The sequence below is a fragment of the Syngnathus typhle genome, linkage group LG3, assembly GCF_033458585.1.
Source record: "Syngnathus typhle isolate RoL2023-S1 ecotype Sweden linkage group LG3, RoL_Styp_1.0, whole genome shotgun sequence".
NCBI lineage: Eukaryota > Metazoa > Chordata > Actinopteri > Syngnathiformes > Syngnathidae > Syngnathus > Syngnathus typhle.
In genome coordinates, this window is record NC_083740.1 from 8,527,732 (window position 1) to 8,549,888 (window position 22,157).

General features: G+C 41.3%; 2 protein-coding genes across 7 annotated transcripts; both read left to right on the forward strand.

Moving 5' to 3' along the window:
- Positions 1-561: 561 nt before the first annotated feature.
- On the forward strand, positions 562-18,617 carry pnpla6 (patatin-like phospholipase domain containing 6). Of its 6 annotated transcripts, none has more exons than XM_061274382.1 (36): positions 562-669; positions 2,696-2,784; positions 3,008-3,061; positions 3,140-3,227; positions 3,333-3,415; positions 3,485-3,576; positions 3,653-3,793; positions 3,870-4,029; positions 4,205-4,285; positions 4,530-4,658; positions 4,815-4,895; positions 5,047-5,170; positions 5,323-5,385; positions 5,524-5,624; positions 5,794-5,973; positions 6,715-6,792; positions 6,902-7,107; positions 7,290-7,421; positions 7,527-7,650; positions 7,903-8,016; positions 8,093-8,168; positions 8,277-8,426; positions 8,509-8,572; positions 8,724-8,892; positions 8,988-9,170; positions 9,267-9,385; positions 9,453-9,609; positions 9,866-9,982; positions 10,071-10,140; positions 11,550-11,666; positions 15,593-15,741; positions 15,884-16,036; positions 16,265-16,381; positions 16,600-16,687; positions 16,929-17,074; positions 17,251-18,617. In XM_061274382.1, the coding sequence occupies exons 2-36, from the start codon at positions 2,737-2,739 to the stop codon at positions 17,317-17,319; spliced, it is 4,023 nt and encodes a 1,340-aa protein (XP_061130366.1). In that variant the 5' UTR covers positions 562-669; positions 2,696-2,736; the 3' UTR covers positions 17,320-18,617. The 6 variants fall into 6 exon arrangements, 5 of the variants coding, with proteins under 5 accessions (XP_061130366.1, XP_061130365.1, XP_061130368.1 ...); XM_061274381.1 differs by lacking the exon at positions 11,550-11,666 and adding an exon at positions 13,744-13,860; XM_061274384.1 differs by lacking the exon at positions 11,550-11,666 and adding an exon at positions 13,744-13,860 and having other exon boundaries at positions 5,068-5,170.
- A 708-nt stretch (positions 18,618-19,325) lies between these two features.
- LOC133151675 (ependymin-like) lies at positions 19,326-21,735 on the forward strand. Its single transcript, XM_061274896.1, has 6 exons — positions 19,326-19,450; positions 20,013-20,047; positions 20,162-20,296; positions 20,840-21,023; positions 21,291-21,378; positions 21,507-21,735. Exons 1-6 carry the CDS (start codon positions 19,375-19,377, stop codon positions 21,655-21,657), a joined length of 669 nt encoding a protein of 222 aa, XP_061130880.1. The 5' UTR covers positions 19,326-19,374; the 3' UTR covers positions 21,658-21,735.
- The last annotated feature ends 422 nt before the right edge of the window (positions 21,736-22,157 follow it).

Below are 22,157 nucleotides of genomic sequence, written 5' to 3' on the forward strand. Positions count from 1 at the left end.
ACATTTATTCCTTTTCATACTTTAGAGTTTTTGCATCCAATCAAACGTTCTATGTAATATATGGCATTGAATTGTATTTTCCTGAAGTATGCTGTTGCAGTGAGGACAAGCGATTAAATTAAATGGATGGATGGATGGATTATTTGAGATCAGGTGCAATTGTTTACACTTTGAAAAGTTATATTGTTTTGATCATTTTTTTTTTGTTTGGGGTGTTAAGTAGAACCCTGCAGGCATCTTTTTGTGGATATATTTTCTAAGTATTTTTTATTTCATTTTTTGTGCTGGGGTCAGTTTGTTGTGGAAAAATGGGTCACCCGTTTTCAAAAAATAACTTGGCAAAAGGTTTAGAAGAATAAAGCACTCCAGCATCGTAGGATGCTTGTCCGCGTCGCTGTTGGGCATTGTAGCAATCAATCTCCTAATCACCCAATAACATAGCGACAGAATGTTTATCTCAATGCTCACTGGACAACGAAGACATATTTACATCGGTATAGGGCTTTATTCAGCCTCTTGCCCATTGACGCTCTGTGGTTGGTCCATTTTTGCAGCTTCTCGGTTGCTGATTGGTTTAGCGTCTTGCGGAAGAATAAAGGAGGAGTTAGTCAAATATGAGTTCGGTTATTTGACAGTCATTGAAGAAAAATCCGGAGTCCACCAGTTCAGGTAAATTCCCCACTCCTGCTATCTTTTGTTGCAAGTGCTTACACGTGTGTATGTGAATATGATATTATTATGCATCTGAGTCGTACCTTTTGTCAACCGAGAGTTTACCAATAGTGTTGGCGAGAAGTGAGGAGTGCAAAGTACACCTCACCATCCCAGAGTGCGAAACGTTGGTGTTTATCTGAATACTGTCTGTCAGAGGGAGGGGAAGAGAACAATGCTAAATAAGCGCTAGATCACATGGATCTATTTATTGTGATCTCTCAAGCGGACTGCTAAGTGGACCGTTATCAGTAGCATCGACCGCTAGCTTATGTTGTCGCGATCAGTGTTAGCCAGCCAGCAGGAATGACGTTACCAATGGGACGGGCAGCCTGCATGTTGCCCTCTGCCCTGAATGCAGAGAAGGTGCATCTTGCAAGGCTTTCCATTTTCTAATGCCCCGATGTCACAAGAGAATCGCTCAAATGTAAACTCATGCCTCTACTTCTGTATTGTACTCATGCAAACATTATGCAACAGTCACCTTGCTGATTAGGGAGTGGTATAAACGAGCTAACGTTGCTAATTTAGAGGGGCTAAAAACAGCATCAATGCTGGTTTTCCTGCAGGTGTGTTCCATGGGTTATATTTGATATCTTGGCCCCTACCCCTTGTGATTAAAACGAGACCAGATCATTGATTTCCAAGAGTTAAGTAAGGCAACACCTCAGGGGGTGCAAATTATGCAAAAACTATTTTGGCTACTAGGGTGAAACATGAGCAGGCACCTTCTAGTTTCACCTTTTAAGTGCTCTACGCACGCTCTTGTTTACCTTTTGCTGTCATTTGACCTTACCACAAGGTCACTTGGCTTCGATGTCTTGGCGTCTTCTCCAGTTGTGTTCTGTACTTAGTTTTCACTGGGGGATGTCCCCATTCATGTAGGGGCCAACATTGTCTGATCTGCTAACTAACCCTTCATTACTAATCCCACAGAGAAAGATTGGCATCACATACACAGGCATCTTGTGTGTACTGTACAGTGGTGTCAACACTGGCTTTGTTTCACAGAGCACAAAAGATGTTGGCGTCTGTGGTGAGAGGCACTGCTTGGAGAAAAGAGGCGGGCCATTGCCTCATCTCTATGGGGCAACAAGTCCATGTCTTAACTAAACACGGGCATGTGAAGCCAGAGATAGACGTTTAACACTCAGATTGATGCTTACCCGGGGGAATACTGTTTTTTAAATGGCTTCTATCGTGTTGTCACTTCCATCAAGCGCAAAACCGGTTCGATTTGACTACAAACTTCTCATTTCTTGCACAACACCTACGACAGTTGCAGTAAGTACACTAAGTACAAGTGCTCTACCGCTTTTAAAGCTTCTTGTTTGCTGGATAATGGCCGACGAATGAAGCCTCCTCTCTCGCCGTATTGCAGCAGCATCCTTTCCGGAGGGTTATTTTGTCACTGTGTCTTACTTCATGCAACATGACACCACCCCCCAGCCTTTCAGTAATTCAATTTGATCCCTACACAGCAGTTCAGGGGAATTCAACCGTTCGCTGATGATCAGGATGGAGCAGCAAGTGCATAAGGCCTGTCATACAGCTGATGTCAGTCTGTGGTGCCAATACATGATGTAGCAGCACTGAATGAAATTAAATTGATAATACATTTGAAGACACAGATTTTGAGGTGAAACAAGTCAACAATCATATCAGAAATCTTGTAATTATGCATCACGTCAGACTCACGAACCCTAGGCAGATATTGGAATTATCTAAGCTCTTATCTAAGCAATAAAATAGGATAGTTAGACTGACGCAAGAGATGTTTATTGCAAAACAAGCAGTTCGCTATGACTCTGGGTCAAGCTAGCAATTGCTCGGCTTGGCAAATTTGTCCATAGACGCACGCTTATTTTGTCACCTACATGTTGTTTGGGCTTAAGGGTGTTTGCATTTTGAGTTATTGCCGTACTGAACACGGCAACTCTCTATGTATTTTGCAGCAATCATATTTCCCTTGATTTTGTTCCAGCGGCCTTTTATGGATCACCCGTATGAAGCAACAGGGTTACAATGGGACAAAGTACCTCGGAACAAGAGGTCCAAACAGATGGCTCAGAGGTTGGTTTGTCAGGCAGCCACAGTAGCAATTTTCTTCTGCCGTTGTTTGTTTCAAGGAAGATCCGGAAGTATATCGTATCCTGCTACAAAAGCTGTGCTGCCTCTTTTTAATCAAGAATTGCCAATTTTGATGTTACATGCTTCGAGATAAATGTATCATGTTAAAAGGAGAGAAATGAGAGTCACTTGACTGACATCATGTCACCTTCACTGTTTGTAATAGGACAAGTTTAATGACATCAGGAGTTTTGTGGAGGAGGAACTCCAGACCAGCATGGTAAGTCATTCAGATGATGTGATTCAGTGGAGTATGTCGTAATGCACATTGCAGCTAACACTATTGTGTTTTCTTCAGATGATGGGGGTCGTGCTTGGTGCTGGCGTTGCCATAGTCCTCATAGCCATCCTCATCTTCTTCATCCTGCGGCGGATCCACCTAAGAAGTCAGTGCTTGCTTGTGATGATTTTCTTACGTACTCTTGCACAATCATCTACAAAGTTACAACGTGAATGTTTCTATTTGTAAGAGAGATTCTTGTTGTTGACAGACCTAGAAGCACAGGAGGTGCCCAAGTACCGTTTTCGTAAGAGGGACAAAGTTATGTTCTATGGGCGAAAGATCATGCGTAAAGTAAGTTTTGATCTCAAAGTCTCCGGAATTCCATTTTTCATCCCAACTCGTATCATTGTTTCTTAAAAGGTCTCCCAGTCTACCTCCTCCCTGGTGGGTACATCCTCCACCTCTCGACCACGCCTGAAAAAGAAGCAGAAGATGCTCAACATTGCCAAAAAGTACATGAAAGCTAACCGCTAGTCTCTTCAACCACAATGCTGCTCTTCTGACATCCCAAGCGGTCTCCATTTGCAGGATCCTGCGCTTTAAGAAGGAAGTGCCTATATTGCAGGCCAAGGAGCCTCCTCCCTCCGTGCTGGAGGCAGATCTTACTGAATTTGACGTGGCCAACTCTCACCTTCCTTCTGAGGTGCTTTATATGCTTAAAAATGTCCGGTAGGTTGAGCGCCACCGCACGGTTGATTTAAATAAAATAAAGTGACTTCTCATCATCTGTTTGTTTTCCGTGCAGTGTGCTGGGCCACTTTGAGAAGCCCCTCTTTCTAGAACTCTGCAAGCACATGGTGTTTGTACAGTTTCAGCAAGGGGAGTACGTCTTTAGGCCGGGCCAGCCAGACAGCAGCATCTACGTGGTTCAAGATGGAAAACTAGAACTGTGCCTTACTGGAATGGTAACCACATTTTACAAAAGGCTGTGAAAGGGTGTCAAGTATTTTTTTTTTAGGATGCATTGTTAGAAAGCTTCCTGGTTATGGTGGTTGTTTGCTTAGCTTTCAGCTCAGATCTCAAAAGACTTGGTTATGCAATAGGCTGTTTTAGTTTCTGTTGTTGACTCTTTTCTTCCAGGATGGCAAAGAAAGTGTGGTGAAGGAGGTTTTCCCTGGAGACAGTGTCCACAGCCTCCTTAGTATTCTGGATGTCATCACGGTATGTTACAACCAGGTTTCTGACATGCAATATAGAAACACTCATCTATAAAAGTTGCACCATAATGCAAGTAGTGGATGCTAGATAAAATTAATACCGCTACAAATTTCTTCCAAAATTCTATACATACTGTCATTTTTAAAAAATCCTTAAATTAATCCTAAGCTATGTTGGTTTTAAATTAATTATATTCATATGTGTACATTAAAAAAATACAATTCTTTATTTTCTTTTGTCTGTTCAGGGCCACCAGAAGCCTTACAGAACAGTGTTGGCACGAGCCGCCGAGGTCTCCACTGTTCTTCGTTTACCAGTAGAGGCCTTCCTGTCTATATTTGAGAAGTATCCCGAGAGCCTGGTGCGAGTAGTACAGGTGAGTTTGAAACGCTTTCATACTATGTATCATCTGCTGAGTGTCGTGCCCAATGTTTTCATGTGTGTTTTTTTAAACGGATGGTGAATTCGTTCACTCTATGGCGTCATACACCAGATGTCTTCAGATTTACTCATCCCTCAAACTGTCTTTCAGATTATCATGGTTCGTCTCCAGAGAGTTACCGTCTTAGCCCTTCACAACTACCTGGGCCTAACAAATGAGCTCTTCAGCCATGTGAGTTCTGAAGACACACTCGTGTGAGGCCAAAAATCACGATTCATTGCCATGCCCTTGTTCGAGAGCACTGCAATGCATTATGGTATCATTCTTCTCTGTTTCTCTATCCGTCTTGTATCGATCATCTCACATGCACGCGATATGACAGGAATTGCATCCCTCACGTCAGCTGCCTCCGTCTCCCCACCCGGCCCGCACCAGTCCTAGCCGCCACGGCAAGCGCTTTGGGAGTCTGACAGTGCCTGAGGAACAACGCGAAGCTGCCATAAAAGGTGAGTTGACTGGTAAGGAAATGAGACTCAAGGCTTTGTTTCAAAGACCGTCACATTCCATAATGTGATACAGAGAAAATCAAATGCATTACCTTTTCTCTCCTTTACATTTAATCTCTTATTCAATTGCCATTTGTTGGCGTATATAACAGGAGATCAAGCCAAGGACGGCGCTACTCTTAGTCGGACCATCTCCATGCCTGTGGATATTTCTGGTGAGGTGTTTTTCCTTTGTTTTATTGTTTCATGTGCTGTGATGCTTGGGATTAAAAGAAGCAGTTTCTTGTGGATCTGACATGTTGAGTAAATGGTGTAATAAAGATAGATGTCTTCAAAAACCTCTGTCCATGCAGGTATTCAGAAAGGTCTGAGATCAGACTTTGACATGGCATATGAAAGGGGACGGATTTCTGTGTCTGCAGAAGATGGCAACACCCCACCCAACTTTACTCGGGTCAGTGTGCAGTAATGTGTACTGTTTAACCAGTGATACAAATTTTATTTCTTCTGGATCATAAAACTAAACGACTCGCGGGTCATAACATGGAAGTGATTTAAAACCAAAATAACTTTCACAAATGATAGTTTCACTCACAGCAATGACATTGTGCTTGTCATCACAGTCTGTTTCCCAAGACCAGCGGGAGAAGAAGGTGACCGTGGATGAGGTTCCCTCAGGGATTTACCTCTATCCAGAAGAAGAGACAGGGCTGGATAATATTTTCACAACTGTAACCTGTCGATCCAGTTCAGCATTGTTTGAGGAAGCTCAGAAAGAGTTCCTTAAGCTTATGAGGATTGAGGTATGTCTACGTTAAGTAGAGATTTGCAATCGAAGACTGGGGACAGTGATAAGTTGCATTTCTGAGATGAAGGGAGTTCAGTTAAAATCTTGCCTTTTTTTTTTTTTTTTTTTTTTAATTCTAAAACAAGACATTTTCTAGTTGATTGTCTGCATTTTATATCCACAGTCAAAAATAAACTTCTAAGAAATGGAATTGGAAAATAAATTACGTTTGCAAAGCAAACAGATCTAACCTTTAGCCTATGGATTGAGAAACTAGTCTCTTGCTGCGTGAATGAGCCGATTGACATTAATCACCCTGCAGCATCTGCTTACATACTATAATGCTGAAAAAGCAGGTCAGCAGGCCCCCCGTAGAGGAATTGTGTGGTGCACTAAAAGAGGACCCACACGCACACACTCTCCGGCAGAAACATTTGATAGGTTCAATTTAAACCAATTCCATTGCAGGGTTTATACATTAAAAACAATAACATCCTAATGCTTTCCAAGCTCAATCTTTGTTGGAATCAAAAGTCAAGTCAAGTTAAATGTTTTTTAATAGACCTCTATCACAGAAATATCTCAAATGGCTTCACATGGCCAAAGTTGAGAAATATTAATGACATCTGCTAATCTTGAACCCCAGGAGGGCAAGAAAAAGCTCCAAAAACCCAAACAGATTCCTAAATAAATCAGTTAGTGTTCCTTATTTATGTTACTTTCTTTTCTCCTTTATTTATTTTCCTCTTGGTCCCAGGACCCATCTCTGTTGAATGGGAAAGTTACTTTACATCATGCCAAAGCTGGAGCTGTCTTGGCCAGACAGGGAGACCAGGTAACTAATCCCAATGCAAATACGGTACTATTGTGAGTAAAATAATGACAAGCACAGACAATTAAATCATATAATGTTTGCTTTCTCTTCCCTGTCTTTGCTCTCCAAGGATGTGAGTCTGCACTTTGTTCTGTCCGGATGCCTGCATGTCTATCAGCGGATGATAAATAAGCAAGAAGCCGTCTGCCTGTTTGTGACCCACCCAGGGGAGATGGTGGGACAGCTCGCCGTGCTTACTGGAGAGCCTCTTATTTTTACCATCAAGGCCATTCGAGACTGTACTTACCTCAAGATATCAAAATCTGATTTCTATGAGTGAGTATTTTTGCAGATGTCACATTTGAAAGCAAGCAAATTGGTCTCCTGAAAGTATCCTGCCTGATCAAGTCCTTACAAAGAAGCACTACTGCAACAATATATGAAGTTATTTATAATTGAACCATGATTAAGAGCTTTCACTTTCTTTTGCATCTTCATTATATAATGTCACTGCTCAGGATTATGAGGGAGCAGCCCAGTGTGGTGTTGAGTGCAGCGCACACCGTAGCCATCCGGATGTCCCCATTTGTCAGACAGATGGACTTTGCTATTGACTGGATGGCTGTGGAAGCGGGTAGAGCCCTCTACAGGTACTTCACTCCATCTTTTACTGGATTACATGCATTATTGTCATGGTTTATTCAATTACACAAGTGTAATTAAACCTTATGTGTTTTGTGTCTGCACACATACAGACAGGACGATCAGTCAGACTGTACGTATATTGTTCTGAATGGGCGTCTGCGTTCGGTTATCCGCAAGGCAAATGGCAAGAAAGAACTCGTGGGGGAATATGGGAGAGGAGACCTTATCGGAGTGGTGAGAGTTTTCCTTGGACTGTACGTTTGAATAGTGAAGAGATATAAAAAGTCTACACACCCCTGTTGGAATACCAGGTGTTGTAACTCAAGTTACTGTAAATCTAGTCAGTTGCACACTTTGCCAGTGGCACAACTATGATCAATACATGTTTGCCATTTGTGAATTTGAACTTCCTAGGAGACAATTTTCACAGCTGTTGACATTTTTGTTTCCTTTTACCAAAATAACACTAACCTCAATATGCTTAAGGTGGAGGCATTGACCAGACAGCCACGAGCCACCACTGTGCATGCTGTAAGAGACACTGAATTGGTGAAGCTGCCTGAAGGAACACTCAACAACATCAAAAGAAGATATCCTCAGGTAAAAATAGATTTGGCTCGTGGTTAACCTTTCTCCAGTTGTACTCATGTGATTCTGAGGCTCACTGTTTGTTCAGGTGGTGACGAGGCTGATCCACCTATTAGGACAGAAAATTCTGGGAAACCTCCAGCAGGGTCGAGGTCCATTCTCAGGTAAAGGGCTCATGCCGAGAATTATAAAGTGTGATTGGATCTTTATTGTAGTGAATGACACTTTTGATCCTCCCCACCCTTCAAAGTTCTCCCTTGGCTCACTTGCAGGCTCAACCTTGAGTCTGCCCAGTATGACCACCAGTGCTGATGTAACCAATCCTGCTAGCAACCTCTCCACAGTAGCTGTGCTGCCAGTATGTGATGAAGTTCCAATCAATGCGTTCAATCTGGAGCTCAGCCATGCCCTCAGTGCCATTGGTAGGCCTCAGTTTGATCCCATTCCTACTGGATGATTATTTGGATGTTTCTGGTTTATTATGTTACTTTTATAACCATAAAGGGCCTACCTTGCTGTTAACCAGTGACATAATCAGAGAGCGGCTTGGAGCATCCGCTTTGGACAGGTCAGCATTTTCTCATTCGTAACCTAATTGGCCTGTATTAATCCTAAAATAATTATTACAGCCCAATGATTCCTCCTGGCAGTATTGCCTTTCCCCTTTCCTCTTATGTGGATTACAGTAACTAATGATAGTCTTTATTCCTATCCATCAGCATCCATGAGTACCGCTTGTCCGGCTGGCTGGCCCAACAGGAGGACATCAATCGAATTGTCTTGTACCAGACTGACAACAGCATGACCCCATGGACTCAGCGGTGCATTCGGCAGGCAGACTGCATCCTTATTGTTGGCCTGGGAGACCAGGAACCTACCGTTGGAGAGGTTAGTGTCACAGGAAGAGCAGATTATTTGTACTAACTCAGTGAATCTTTCACCTGATATTAGAAATTCAAACCTCTTGTTATATTTTTCCCCAGCTGGAGCAGATGCTGGAGAACACAGCAGTCCGTGCATTGAAACAGCTGATCCTTCTTCACAAAGAGGATAGCCCAGGTCCTTCCAGGACAGTCGAGTGGCTGAACATGCGTAGCTGGTGCTCGGGGCATCTTCACCTGAAGTGTCCTCGCAGGGTCTTTTCCAGACGTAGCCCCGGCAAACTGGTACTAAAACCAACTAGATCCCCTTACAGTCGTATATGTCACCTGTTGTGATTTTGTTACTTCACTGTTGTCACACATGTCTTCTGTGTTTTGTAGAGAGAAGTTTATGAAAAGGTTTTTGAGAAAACAGCAGATAGACACAGTGATTTTTCTCGGCTGGCCCGAGAGCTAACCGGAAACAGTATAGCCCTTGTGCTGGGAGGAGGCGGAGCAAGGTGAGTCAGGCAGAGGTGATGTGCATCATCCTACTGTAACTGATGTCAATTTATTTGTCCTCTGTAGAGGTTGTTCTCACGTGGGTCTCATTAAAGCCATGGAAGAAGCAGGGATTCCCATTGACATTGTTGGCGGAACATCTATTGGATCATTCATTGGTGCGTTGTACGCCGAAGAGAGGAGTGCCGTCAGAACGAAGCAGAGAGCCAGAGAGTGGTCAAAGGTGTGTTACTTGTATTTTTCTCATTGTAACCAGAAAGGATGCTTTGGATTTATTGTCATTTCTAATGTATCGTAATTCGTTTACTGTAAATTTTATTTAATCTGTTTACCATAGCCCCATTTATTTACACAGTCTGAGCCACTAAATTCAATTAGATTTTTGTGATCAATTTTATTGCAGTTTTTTTTTTTTTTTTTTCCCCAAAGATAAAAATTGTGGAATGGTTTAAGTGCTATGACTTTTGGTATTTTAATAGGCCATGAACTCAGTATTCAAAACAGTGCTGGACCTGACCTATCCCATCACCTCCATGTTTTCTGGCTCTGCATTCAATACCAGCATCTACAAGGTTTTTCAGGACAAACAAGCTGAGGTGATTGGCAATGTACAGCACTTGAATACATTAATATTAGAGTGGGGAAAATTTTACTTTATGCTTATGACACCATTTATGTCTTCAGGATTTGTGGTTGCCGTATTTTAACGTCACCACAGATATCACCGCATCCGCCATGCGTGTTCATCAAGATGGTAAGTGATGGCTGATTTAATTGGAGGGACAGCAGAATTGAGGCAATTTAGGGCAACTAATGATTTTCTTATTAACTACACTCCGCAATAGGACTTCTTCACGTTAACAACACAGTGCTATAATACCACTTTCAAAAGAACTTTGAAAAGTACAGTAATTAGACTCAATGTCAGTCCCAAGTGGAATCATGTACTGTATGTATTAGCTATCTCCCGAAGTTACAATGACTTTTTAATTTATATTGAATAAGCTTAGTGTGACTGGCATGCCCTTGATTTTATACCCAATTGTGGCACACTCCAAACAAAATTGTAAATTGAGGCAATATTTTTTCTGAGAGTAAAATAATTCTTTGCATCGTGGCATGTGTATTAACAGCTGAAGCAAAGCCTTTACCTCTCTGTCTCACTGTTCACGTTTACTACTTGACCTTTTTCTATTATTTCTATTTTTTTTTAATTGTTTGCAAATTGCTTAATTTCCTTCCCATTTTCATTTGATCAGCTGAATTATCAAAGTGGCTATTTTGTCATTGCTGTGTTTTGAAGTCAGTACATAGAGACATCACAGAGCTGTGCATCGACTTTTCGGAGCAGAACTAACCTATTCAGTCCCCCTCAATGCCTTTTAGTTCTCCCATGTCCATGTCAGTATGTAGGATCCAGAACACTCCATTCCATCCTTTTCCCTCTAAAATCATCTCTTTCACTCATTTAACTTCATATAGTGCTTCCTCTAGTTAAACTAGTGTGTCTTTGCCTAACCTTGCAGTTGTCGGTTATTTCGTGTTTAAGTTTTTGTTTTTTGGGGAGCTGGGGTGTCTCAGTGTGTCATAATTCTCCATTTCATTTATTTTTTCCGTTTGATTCGATTTTTTTAATGGGACGCAGATATGTTGAAGCTCATCACAAACAGTCTTATAAAGCTACAGTTTTCTCCATGGGTTACTGTTTGAAAATTGTAGTGCAAGGCCCAGTTATAGTGAAGTGTTGGACTTCCTCTTCCTTTCCTCTTCTTCATGTCCTCCTTCCTATTTTCTTTCTCACGCACTACTGTACTCACGTTTCTCTTTCCTTGCTTGTTATCTAACATCGCTAATATTATTTATAATAAACACTTGGGATTCAATTCCACGTGCTCTATTAGTGTAGTATGGACTGACTTAGGTTTTATTGCTCTGTTAATAGTCGCAGAGTGTTATTGTGTTATCATTGAGAGTGAAAACATTTACTGTTTTATAGCCTAGACTAAATATTGTAGAGTGAATCAACACATTGCCATTCATTCATGTCCATGGCATCATTCTGTGTTCTCCTTTCACACTTTGTCTCCTCTTCTCTTTTCCCCCTGCTACTTTGAGTCCAACCCATATTTGACGTGTTCCTCCTCCATGTCAATTTCCTGACAGGTTGCGTCTGGCGGTATGTTAGAGCCAGCGCGTCCTACACCCCCTATTTACCTCCCCTCTGCGACCCCAAGGATGGCCACTTGCTTGTGGACGGTTGCTATGTAAACAATGTCCCAGGTCAGAACTTAAAATGCCCGCACACCAAAACCTCCTCCCTCACCCTCATAGTCGACAAATAGTTGCTCGGCTATCGTCTCCCTCTCTATTCCTGTTCCTAACTAACCCCAACCTGACCAGCTAGACATGGGGAGTCCATGGTTTGGAAGGAAAGACCAATTTTATTGATGTGTCTTTTAAATTGTGCCCACCTCACTATAATCCTGCTATCAGTAATGCCTAATCGTACATCTCCTCTTCAATGAGCTCTCCAATTTACAAAAATCTATGAAAAACTTTTCTTTTAAATTTTATGGGCATCTATGGGTCATAGTTGCATGATCTTTTGGCTGCTTCTGGCCTTCAGTGTATGCTTTGAACTTTCTTATATATTTATTATATATTTCTTACATCTCTGGATTTGGACTGATATTGCCAGTGCTTTCATGTATGTAGCAGTTTTCAATGCACTGGGGACTAGCATCAGTTTGAGAAGATAAGATCATTTTAAATTTGCAAAGCTTTGACTTACTTGTAAGAGTTCCGGTTCCCTGAGAGAGGCTGCATGGTCAAGAAACCCCACCGTGCCCCAACACCCAAACACCTGAGCTTTTTTCTTGTGTGTGTTTTGTAACTTAACTGCTGTGTTGTATATCTGATGGGAGGCTTGTTGTCCTGCATATCGAAAAAAAAAACAATTAGCTTTGGTATTTACATAAGACTTGGAATATGAGCAGCACAGTGTCCTAAATGGTTAGCACGTCTGTTTTGCACTTCTGAGGTCCGGGTTAAGATTTGGGCCCTCCTGGATCCCCTGCTGCCCGGGTTTTCACCTGGTACTCTGCCTTTCTTCCACATTCCCAAAGCATTCATGTTAGGTTCATTGAAGACTCTAAATTGTCCAGTGAATGTGATTGAAAATCATTGTTTGCCGACACTGTGCACTGCAATAGTCTGGCGACTAATCCGTGGTAGTCCCTGCGTCTCACAGGAAATCAGGTGGGATAAGCGGCCCAAGCTCGGCCATGACCCCTGATGAAGATGGGTGCTTTAGAAACTTGATGGTTAAAACTTTTGGAATGTTATAATGAAGCTAACGTTTTGTATAAGTATAGTTTTGCAATGTGGTTACATCACATTGTTTTGGCTTGGATAAACGCACCTGTCATTGGGTTGAAATGTGTCTGTGTGCTTTCCCCATGAGGAGGTCTTTTGTTGTCACACTTTCATTTCAATTCATCTCTCCGTTCATCTTCACCTGAAGGAGCATGTTGATTCGCTCCTTCAGCAAACCTTCCTCTCCCCTGGCTTTGCTTGCGTCCATGTGCATGCCAGTTCTGGACATGTTGATTCAGTGAATATATTTTCCTAAATGTGCTTGGTCTCTTGCTTTATGTTTTTTTACTTCTATTGTTTCTCCACGTATTTGGGAATAAGTGTTCTGGATCCTGCCGTTGCCCATTTTTGACCACAAAGTGTACAAATTGAAAATGACCATTAGGTCAGACAAGAGAACCCTGAAGAACCCTTTACTCCATGCAAAGTTGCAACCTGGCGCATCTCTGCTGTGCTCCTTATCCTTCCAACCCATGCATCTCGCTGTCTGCTACTGCCCCCTGCTGGCACTAAACTGTACCGCAGAATTAGGCAGGCTGGTTGTTCCCTGGCACAATCTTCAAACTTGTCGCAAAACAACTTTGGTTTCTTTGCAGCAACACATTTAGACCAACCATGTATTTCACATATATTGTTGCTTGGATAAATCTAAAAGTAAATGTGCTATCGTTGAGACACAGTTTGGAGATTTGTGCAGTCTTGATGCTCTGTGATGGCTGCCATTTGCCTTTTACCTGCCCGCACAAGTCACAATGGGTCTGCGTGCTCAGTAATGAGGTTCGCTTTGGTGTGCAACAGAGTGTAAAGGCGGGCAGAACTACAATCCCAAACTTTGCAGCGATCTGCTCATTCTCAGTGACTGATCTCTGCATAGTGTTGGGATTGAGCTCTGCATCAACACTAACATAAATCACCTAGCAGAAATTGAGATGTTATCCCCCCTTCCTCCTCCCTACTTCCTACTTCGTCCTCGGTGTGCCAGGCTCTCTGTGGCGCTATGTGCGGGCGAGCATGACCCTATCCGGGTACCTGCCGCCTCTCTGCGACCCCAAAGATGGGAACTTGCTTATGGATGGTGGCTACATCAACAACCTGCCAGGCAAGTAAAAAGGTGGTGCCCTCTGTCAAAATATCCACCAAGCCCGTGGCCCGGAAGAATGCGTTCAAAGTGCACTGGGGGAAACCTGTTTGGTCATTTACGGTCAATAATGTGCACAGATGGGTGAGTATGACATTGTTTATTTTAATGGGAGGCAGGCCGCTATGATCAGAAAGGGTACGTTCACATCCACACGTTACTTATGTTAAGCAAAACAATTTTTCAATGGGTCCAACCCAATCAGTGCTTACTGAAAGTACAAGTCAATTATAGTTAAATGTTCCATTAGTATCATGAAATACATTTTAGTTTTTATCTGGGTTGTACCATCTGGGTATAAAGTTGTCATTCTTTTTCTGCTAGTACTGTTCTGATCCAAGATCCTCCACAAAATGGATCTTTGCCCATTTTGAATACATTGCCACGCTCGTCTCAAGCATGTCATAGTTTGTGTTATCAAGTGACAGGCTACTGCTGTGGTTGTGTGTGACGGTGAACGCGCCCTTTGATTTAAAAATTGAAGAAAAACACTCCCCTAAAACGTCTTTGAGGACTTTACATCTGCTCTTTGGTCATTGCACGTTTTTACCAACAAAAAATGAAGTGGTGCTATGGAAGTATTTCTTTGGATCTGATGTCTGTTTCATGAGCCAGTGTCAGAATTTTGGAAAGTGTGGGAGGTTTGAAGTTGGTTTCATTTATCTATTTGTATATTTCGACATCGAGATACTTGGGCAAAGTCCAGTGTAGTGTAATTGTAAGCTTGAAAAAAAAAAAAAAAAATTAATTGATTTTCCATCTTTTACTGGCTGACACTAGTTCACTGACATCAGGTCATTGGGAGTTGAAATTTACATTCCTCTTAGAACCGAGCAAGGCAGTGCAAAATGTGCTCTGCTATTTCGACATTTATTTTGGAAAACTGACATTGGACATTAGTCAATCAATCACAGGTTCATGTATGGAAACTATTACTCAGCACAACTTGTATTTGTCTTGCTCTGTTCTTTGCGTTTGTCCCCATTTCAACCAGAGGAAAGACCGAGGAAAGTTGAGGTTGTTGGTCTGCAAATCATTGTTTAAAGACATACATTACAGCTGCGGGTGTAAGCTGTGTGGAGTTTCTGAAGTCCAGTATGAAAATACTTTTTCAAGTTTCTGTGAGTAGCCACATTTCACAAAGCTCCATGCTGCAAATCTTTGTTTGGAATAGGAATCCTATCTCATCTTCTGCCCATCGTTGTCACGGAAGCTTGTGAAATATGGCGCTCCGCGGGTTCTAAAATTAATCCAACAGACTTGCAGTCTTGTAAAATCAGCAGCCCTTTATTGATAAACTATTGGGCTGCTCTCTCCCTGATAAGTTTGATCAATCAAGAGTATTTATTGCTCATTTGACACTGGAGCAGAGCTTAGCACTTTGTCTTTAAATCGGCATAACACCACCACAATGTTGAGACCCATTTTTGTTTTTATCACTTGCCAGTTCATGAAAAAGATGACAATTATTTCTTTATATATTATAAAGACATATATTATCTTTTTACAGTACTCTTTGCATTAACTTTTCCAGAATATCTATATCAGTTAGTCAACAGTTGGCCTTAAATTCCCTGCCGACAAACCTTTTGGTGGTGTTAGTTCGTTTACTTTGGGACTCTTGAAAGTGGCTTGTATTGAAGGAATCTTTATCTTTGGCTCGATTCTGGTGTTTGTGTTGTGGACACCGCAGCGGATATTGCGAGGAACATGGGCGCCAAAACAGTCATTGCCATCGACGTAGGCAGTCAGGACGAGACGGACCTCTGTAACTATGGCGACTCTCTGTCTGGCTGGTGGTTGCTGTGGAAACGAATCAATCCTTGGGCTGAAAAAGTCAAGGTCCGTCCAGGTTGGCAGCATGAGCGCCATGGCTACGATGAACGCAAAACTTCCATTCCGTGTGTTTGTGTGGCCATGAATTACTTTTATGTCACTTTTACTCTTATTGTGTTGTAATTGTAATCTTCCTAACCGTGTCCAGGTCCCAGACATGGCAGAGATCCAGTCTCGGCTTGCCTATGTGTCTTGTGTGCGGCAACTCGAGGTGGTCAAGAAAAGTGCTTATTGCGAGTACATAAGACCGCCCATCGATCGATTCAAGACCATGGACTTTGGCAAGTTTGACGAGATTTATGTGAGTCGCTTAATTAAACTTTCCTCTTTCAGTTTATATATGGAAGGGCACCCGGACACCTGTTTAGACATCCTCGTATAAATATAACGTATGTCCCGGTGGCTCGACTTTTGTTGTTTCCGATTTTCCTAAATCATCTCCAATCGTTGTAAGCTGTTGGGCATTTTAACTGAAGCATTTCTCTTTCCTTTGTTCCAAACATCTCCTGTCGATTTTGTTGTGTTTCAGGACGTGGGCTTCCAGCACGGGAAGCTGGTGTTTACTGGCTGGGCCCGAGGTGACATCATCCAAAACATGCTCAGGGACCACCGATCGGCCGACTACAACGACAGCAAAAGAGTTGATGTGAGCGCCACCAGTACAATTATAAGATACTCTATGATTGTCTCAATGCTCAGAATCAAGCAAGTGTCCAAACCCTAAAACAAAAAGGATGCTATTATATATGAGAACACTCGGAATTTTTAGGATAGGAGAATATTTAGGAATACTAGTAATAGTCTGCCTTTTTTTATGACTGTAAATATTCAGCATGAATAAATGTGAGAAAATGTGTCTTCCAGTCATGCACATGCCAAGGAGCCGACTTCACAGACCTTGCAGAGATCGTATCCAGGATCGAGCCAGTCCAAAACTACGTTTCTGCTGAGGGTGAGGAATTCATTCTTTATCACATTATTTTTCCTGCCTTTCTTCTATATTTGAGACAAGACTTTGCACAGTTCACCTTCAAGATCTCATTAGCTTTAACTGGTTTAATAAATAAGGCCTTACACCAAACATCTTTTATTGGAACACAGCAGAGCACGTCCCTGACATTGGATGGATGTCGGCGGGTTCAGCCACTATGTAATTTAGTGCGGCAATATCTCTTCTAAATCTTTCCCCTCAGCGGAGGAGTCGGACTGTCTGACAGAGTATGAGGAGGATGGGATGGACACTGTGAGAGAAGAAGAAAGACGGGAGGAGGAAGACGAGGCTGAAGACCCAGAGGACCAGTCCCCTGGAGAGTGGGGACCAAACGGAATCTTCCAGAGTGTGAGTACAACCAAAATGGCCAAAAAGATGAGTCCTCTTCTGCATGATGTAGCGTGCTCTGGATGTACAGTGGGAGAAAGATGTATGCGAAGCCTATGGAATTTCTTAAACTCAGGCAGAAAACTAATTGGAGCCACAGTCGTACTCCATAAAAATAACTTTGTTTTACTGTGCAGGATGAGGAGAAATCTGTGAGGCAGCGTAGGAAATTCACCAGTGACGCCTCAGAAATCTCAGACTGCTGACAACAAGAGGAAGATTTTGAAGTGGATCATCAAGGGCCAAAAACCAACTCAATGTGCTCCACCCCAGTTTTTTCAGGAACTCCTTTTAGTGTTTGTTTGCTCTTGAACTCATCGTCTGTCATTCTTTTGCTGTCAGTCACGCTGATCCAACAAGAAGGGGCTTTTCTCTTGTCTGTCCTGCAAGAAAAGATGGATTTTAAAGGGGCCCTCTGACTTTATGTACTTTTTTCCTCAAACCCCAAAGGGACGGCAATAACCAAGCCCACACAGGAATGCAGTGCTTGGCCGTCAAATGGCCAGAAGAACACTACAATGCATGCCTCCAGAGTATTAAGAGAGACTCTGTGTGATGCCTGAATATTGAAATAGTAGCAGGACACTGGAAGGTGGATGTCAGCAAACTTTAGGAAGGATTCACGCTAATATTGACAACTTGACTTTTCGAGTTGCATTAGGAGAGCTGGTAAGAATCAATCGGGAGGATGACAGATGCCTATTGGAAATCAAAGATGAGAGGGACTTCAGATTGTTTCAAAATGTGTCTTTTAAGGGAGTAGAAAAATAAAAAGAGCGCTAACTTAGTGTTATTTTAATTTATTTTAGAGTAATGCACAATGGCAGCTTGCTTTTGGGAGGGATGAGTTGAGCCGATGAATGTCTGATGGAACTTTGGATCAATGCAGCTGCTTTCAGTGATGGGTGACTGCTAGTTTCAAACTACAGAAGCAGCCATGCAGCTGACGTTCCATCCCAGTGCCCCTTTTGCCATGAGGTTTTCCATTTTCATCTTCACTGTACAGAAAAGCAATGCCACCTCTCCCCCCTGTTCATGGTCACCCTGGAACAGATGTGATGTCACACTCTACGGCCCCACGTTGAACTTACTTGGTCACAGTCACGACTCAAAAACAAATTCTCATATGTCACTGGAACGATATGGACTTTGTTGTAGTATTATTACACCAGGTTGTACATTTCTGATGCTTAGGTACAAAATCAACATTCAAGCAGTTGTACTGTTTATTTGCCAGTTCTGATTTTTTTTTTTTTTAAGGAAATTTTGAATTTAATAGATTAACTGATGGATTTGAATGTTTTTTGTTCTTGTTGAATTTCCTTAATTCATGGTGGGGGTTTTACTTAACTTGGAATGGTAACTGAAATAATGACCATATTCTTTTCTGATCATATGCTTGGTTTTCTTTCGTTGCCCACATTAAGAACCCAAAGCAGTAAACATGAGGACAAAGATAAACAAGAAAATTATACACATTGGAAAATAAATATGTATGATGCCACATTGCAATTTATTTTTTACTGCATGTTTCCATTTCCCCATTTATGAATGTTGATGGCTCAAATGTAAGGTACTTGCTTGGAGAGAAGTTTTCTTCATATAATGCACAAGAGTTCAGCTCTGTGGCAATCTCTGGAGGGGGGGGGGGTGCTAAGAGGCAGGTGAGTTTTCCATTCATTTATTTAATCTTTTGGTATATTGCAGAAAAGCTAAGCAAAATGTATAATTTGTCCTTGTTTTTATAATGATACATCTAAATCACCTATATTCTCATTTCCATGATTCACGTAGAGCAGAAATCATTTATGCGAGTAATTGTTACCTCGGTATAAAGAGTGATGAAAAGTAATTTGTTCAGAGATAACACTTGAGAAGGTTTGAGAACACTGCAGGTGGAAGTTGATACAACGTGGGAATTCTTCCAGGTGCTTTGGCTTCAAGTCAACAACTCTTGACTGTTGTCCTAATGCATCTCATTTTTAAAATGAGTCTTTGGAGAAAAATGTTCAATTTGAATTACCGTTTGCAATAGTTTTGGATGTGCATACAATATTCAATTCAGAGTTATTGGCGGGTTAGTGCACCTGTCACCAATGTATGGCAGTTTCCATTTTGAGCTGATATTTTCTTTTTTCGTCCACTAAAAGACAGGAATCAGAGTGGGCGGAAACACATGGTAGGTCCTGTCCAGATGTTCTCGAGTATATTTGGAGACGCCTGTTCCTGTGTGACTCCAAGGTGTTTGAAAGCCTCTGAACATGAACGTTACCTGTGTTTTGGCAATCCTCGGTCTGCTCCTTGCGGCTGCCAGTGCCCAGAAATCCAAACCATGTGGTGAGTCGGCTCTTGACACTGCGCTATATAGAAAATAAACTGTTTTTATACAAAGTGAGAACTATTATTTCATGTCATTGTAATATACAGTGGGGCTGCCACTATCAATTAGTATTTCTAAAGTTGATTATTCTATTGATTATTTCATAGATCATTCAGATACTTTTTTTATTCGCGTTCTTGGATTACTTTTTATGAGCCAATTAGTTGTTGTTTTTTATCTGATAATGTTTAGTGCTGTAATTAAAAAATAATTAAACTAAACAATTAAGCAATATCACACAAGATGGATTGAAATAAATGCAGATTTTTCCAGATGTTATTTTGATTAAACAAGATAAATTACTCTGTTTTCATGAATGACTAAAGAAATCAGATAATTATTACTAAAACATTTGATATAGTTCTCATCTAGGTCATTTGACTGGGTGTAATTTTTTAAATTTTCAATCATGTTTTTAGTGCTTTTTTGTAAAACCAAAATGCAGCCATTTATTTACATACGTGTGTTTTGTACACACCACTGTTTTTTCACCGTATATTCCAATATTTTTTTTGACAGAGTCTCCACCCCTGATGAGTGGAGGTGTCACTGTGGTAAGTCAGACAGTTGCATTTCCCCCCTAATCCACTTACACAGGCAAAATATACAGTATGCATTCTGCATACATTTTCCCTTTAGTATCCAGTAAGATGTAAATTGTTTTCCAGATGGGTTTCAGTGGTTCTGTCATGTCTTCAGGAACGATCACATATGATGCTTTTGGTCAGAAGATTCGGGTTAGAAACTTTGGCATGGCTGGAAATACAACCTTTGCTGTGGACCAACTGATGCTGTTCCAAAAGGTATTAAAAGTATCAATAAAATGAATAGATCAAATATAAATATAATAAATCAAACAAAAGATAAAACTAGCACAAAGCTAAACTGAAGAGATTTGTGTCACAGGTGTATTTGGAACATTTTTTTTTTTTTAAAGAGTACATACACCTTGTACGGTTTAATGACAATCTAATGTAAGGGTTATAAAGAAGTGTAAACGGGGCGAATCCGCTGGAGCAAACGATCGTCTCTGCTGCCTGCCGGATGTCACGCTGTGTTAACGTTCAACTTTTTTTTCCTCCCATCAACAAGAACGAGGTCACTATCAAGTGAGTATGTTTTATATGTGGATGTTTGCATTTTTCTTTCTTCTTGAATTCACATTTCATTCACATAATTTGGAATGTCCCACACACTAATCTGCTGTCTGCAGTATGTGTAATAAGAGTCATTTTTTTTAATGTTTTCCCAATGCTAGTGAGATTTTTTAATGTTTTTTTATTGATCACTTTACAGTAAATATTGAATTTTAAATATTTATTAAAGGTCAAGATGTTATTTTCTAGAAAGTCTATTATGAGATCGACTGGAGCAAACTGTCTTGCAAGAAGAGACACCTGAGCACAGATTTCATTCCCATGCAAGTGCCCGATGATGCCAACTGGATGGGTCAGGCCATTTTGGGCTCCTCCTCCTCGTGGGGAATGGGTGTGCTGGTCAACAACTGGTATGGAGACCTGCCCGGCAATGGTGAGAAGAAACAGTGATGGATCAAAAACATGTCTGTCCATTACCAGAGCATGGTTCAGAAGAGTTTGACAATATACACAAGGGTGTTACTTTTACAATCCAAAATTTGCAATAGGTTTGTTTATAGGTGGGAAATATTTGCAAATATTGTACGATAAAGCAAAACCACATGATTAAGATGCATAGATATTAAGAATTGCAATGCCTGTAGTCTTTAATAAGGCAACTGTCCTTAACCCTCACCACTGCATACCTTCATAAATTCAGGCACCTATATGAGTGTCTTCACGGAGACTGGCTGCATCCCCATGACCTTCACAGGCTACACACCATCAAATGGATGGACCTTTGTCAGGTATAAGCTGGCATGCCATAGCAAATGTTCTTAAAGAACCAGTTTTATTGTAAAATTCTGCGTACCCATGTCCTGAAGTGTCTGTGTGAAAACGACATGCAACCATATAACTGAATTTCCTTTTCCAGCACTTACAACTGGGTACTTGGGATCACCAATCCCATGGACCTCTACCCGCCTCTCTTCTGTGCAAAGGCTCAGCTGGAGGATTCTGAAACACCTCACAACATGTTTACTGCCTTGGAGTCTCTAGCCAGGAGCACCAAGGACATGAAGTAAAACATCAGGTGTTGGCCCTCATTCAAAAGTGGAACAACTCATGCATTCCCTTAAATGCAATTAAATTCTGACATCACATTTGTGCCTATACAGAAAGCTGTTTGAGTTGCTGTTGAAAAAGTCATTCATTGCCACTATGCACTTTGTGTGTCATTTTAAGCATGACGATCCTTTAAATGCCTTTTTTCTATGAATAAAATACATACTACTAATTATTCAAATGACATCATGCAACACATGTATTTTATACAACCTTCAAATAATTCAAACAAATAGCAATATGTCCCATAATACTGCAGTACTCCTGTCCTCCACCAGAGAGAAGCAGCATTCTTTTTGCCTTCAGAAGCCACTTTGGACTTATTTTTTTGTTTTGTTTCGGAAAATAACAACCACTATGTAATACAAAAAGACTATTTTAGAAGTGTTCACCCATTAATATGACCTATAACCCGTACTATTCAGCAGATAAAAAAATGAGGGAAGCAAAGTAAAACAGA

Coding starts and splice junctions, on each gene's coding strand:
- LOC133151675 (XM_061274896.1), top strand. CDS start 19,375: ATGAACGTTACCTGTGTTTTGGCAATCCTCGGTCTGCTCCTTGCGGCT. Junction 20,048..20,161: donor TGAGTGGAGGTGTCACTGTG/GTAAGTCAGACA, acceptor ATTGTTTTCCAG/ATGGGTTTCAGTGGTTCTGT. Junction 21,379..21,506: donor AATGGATGGACCTTTGTCAG/GTATAAGCTGGC, acceptor TTCCTTTTCCAG/CACTTACAACTGGGTACTTG.
- pnpla6 (XM_061274382.1), top strand. CDS start 2,737: ATGGGACAAAGTACCTCGGAACAAGAGGTCCAAACAGATGGCTCAGAG. Junction 8,169..8,276: donor GGGTCGAGGTCCATTCTCAG/GTAAAGGGCTCA, acceptor GCTCACTTGCAG/GCTCAACCTTGAGTCTGCCC. Junction 15,742..15,883: donor CTTGGGCTGAAAAAGTCAAG/GTCCGTCCAGGT, acceptor AACCGTGTCCAG/GTCCCAGACATGGCAGAGAT.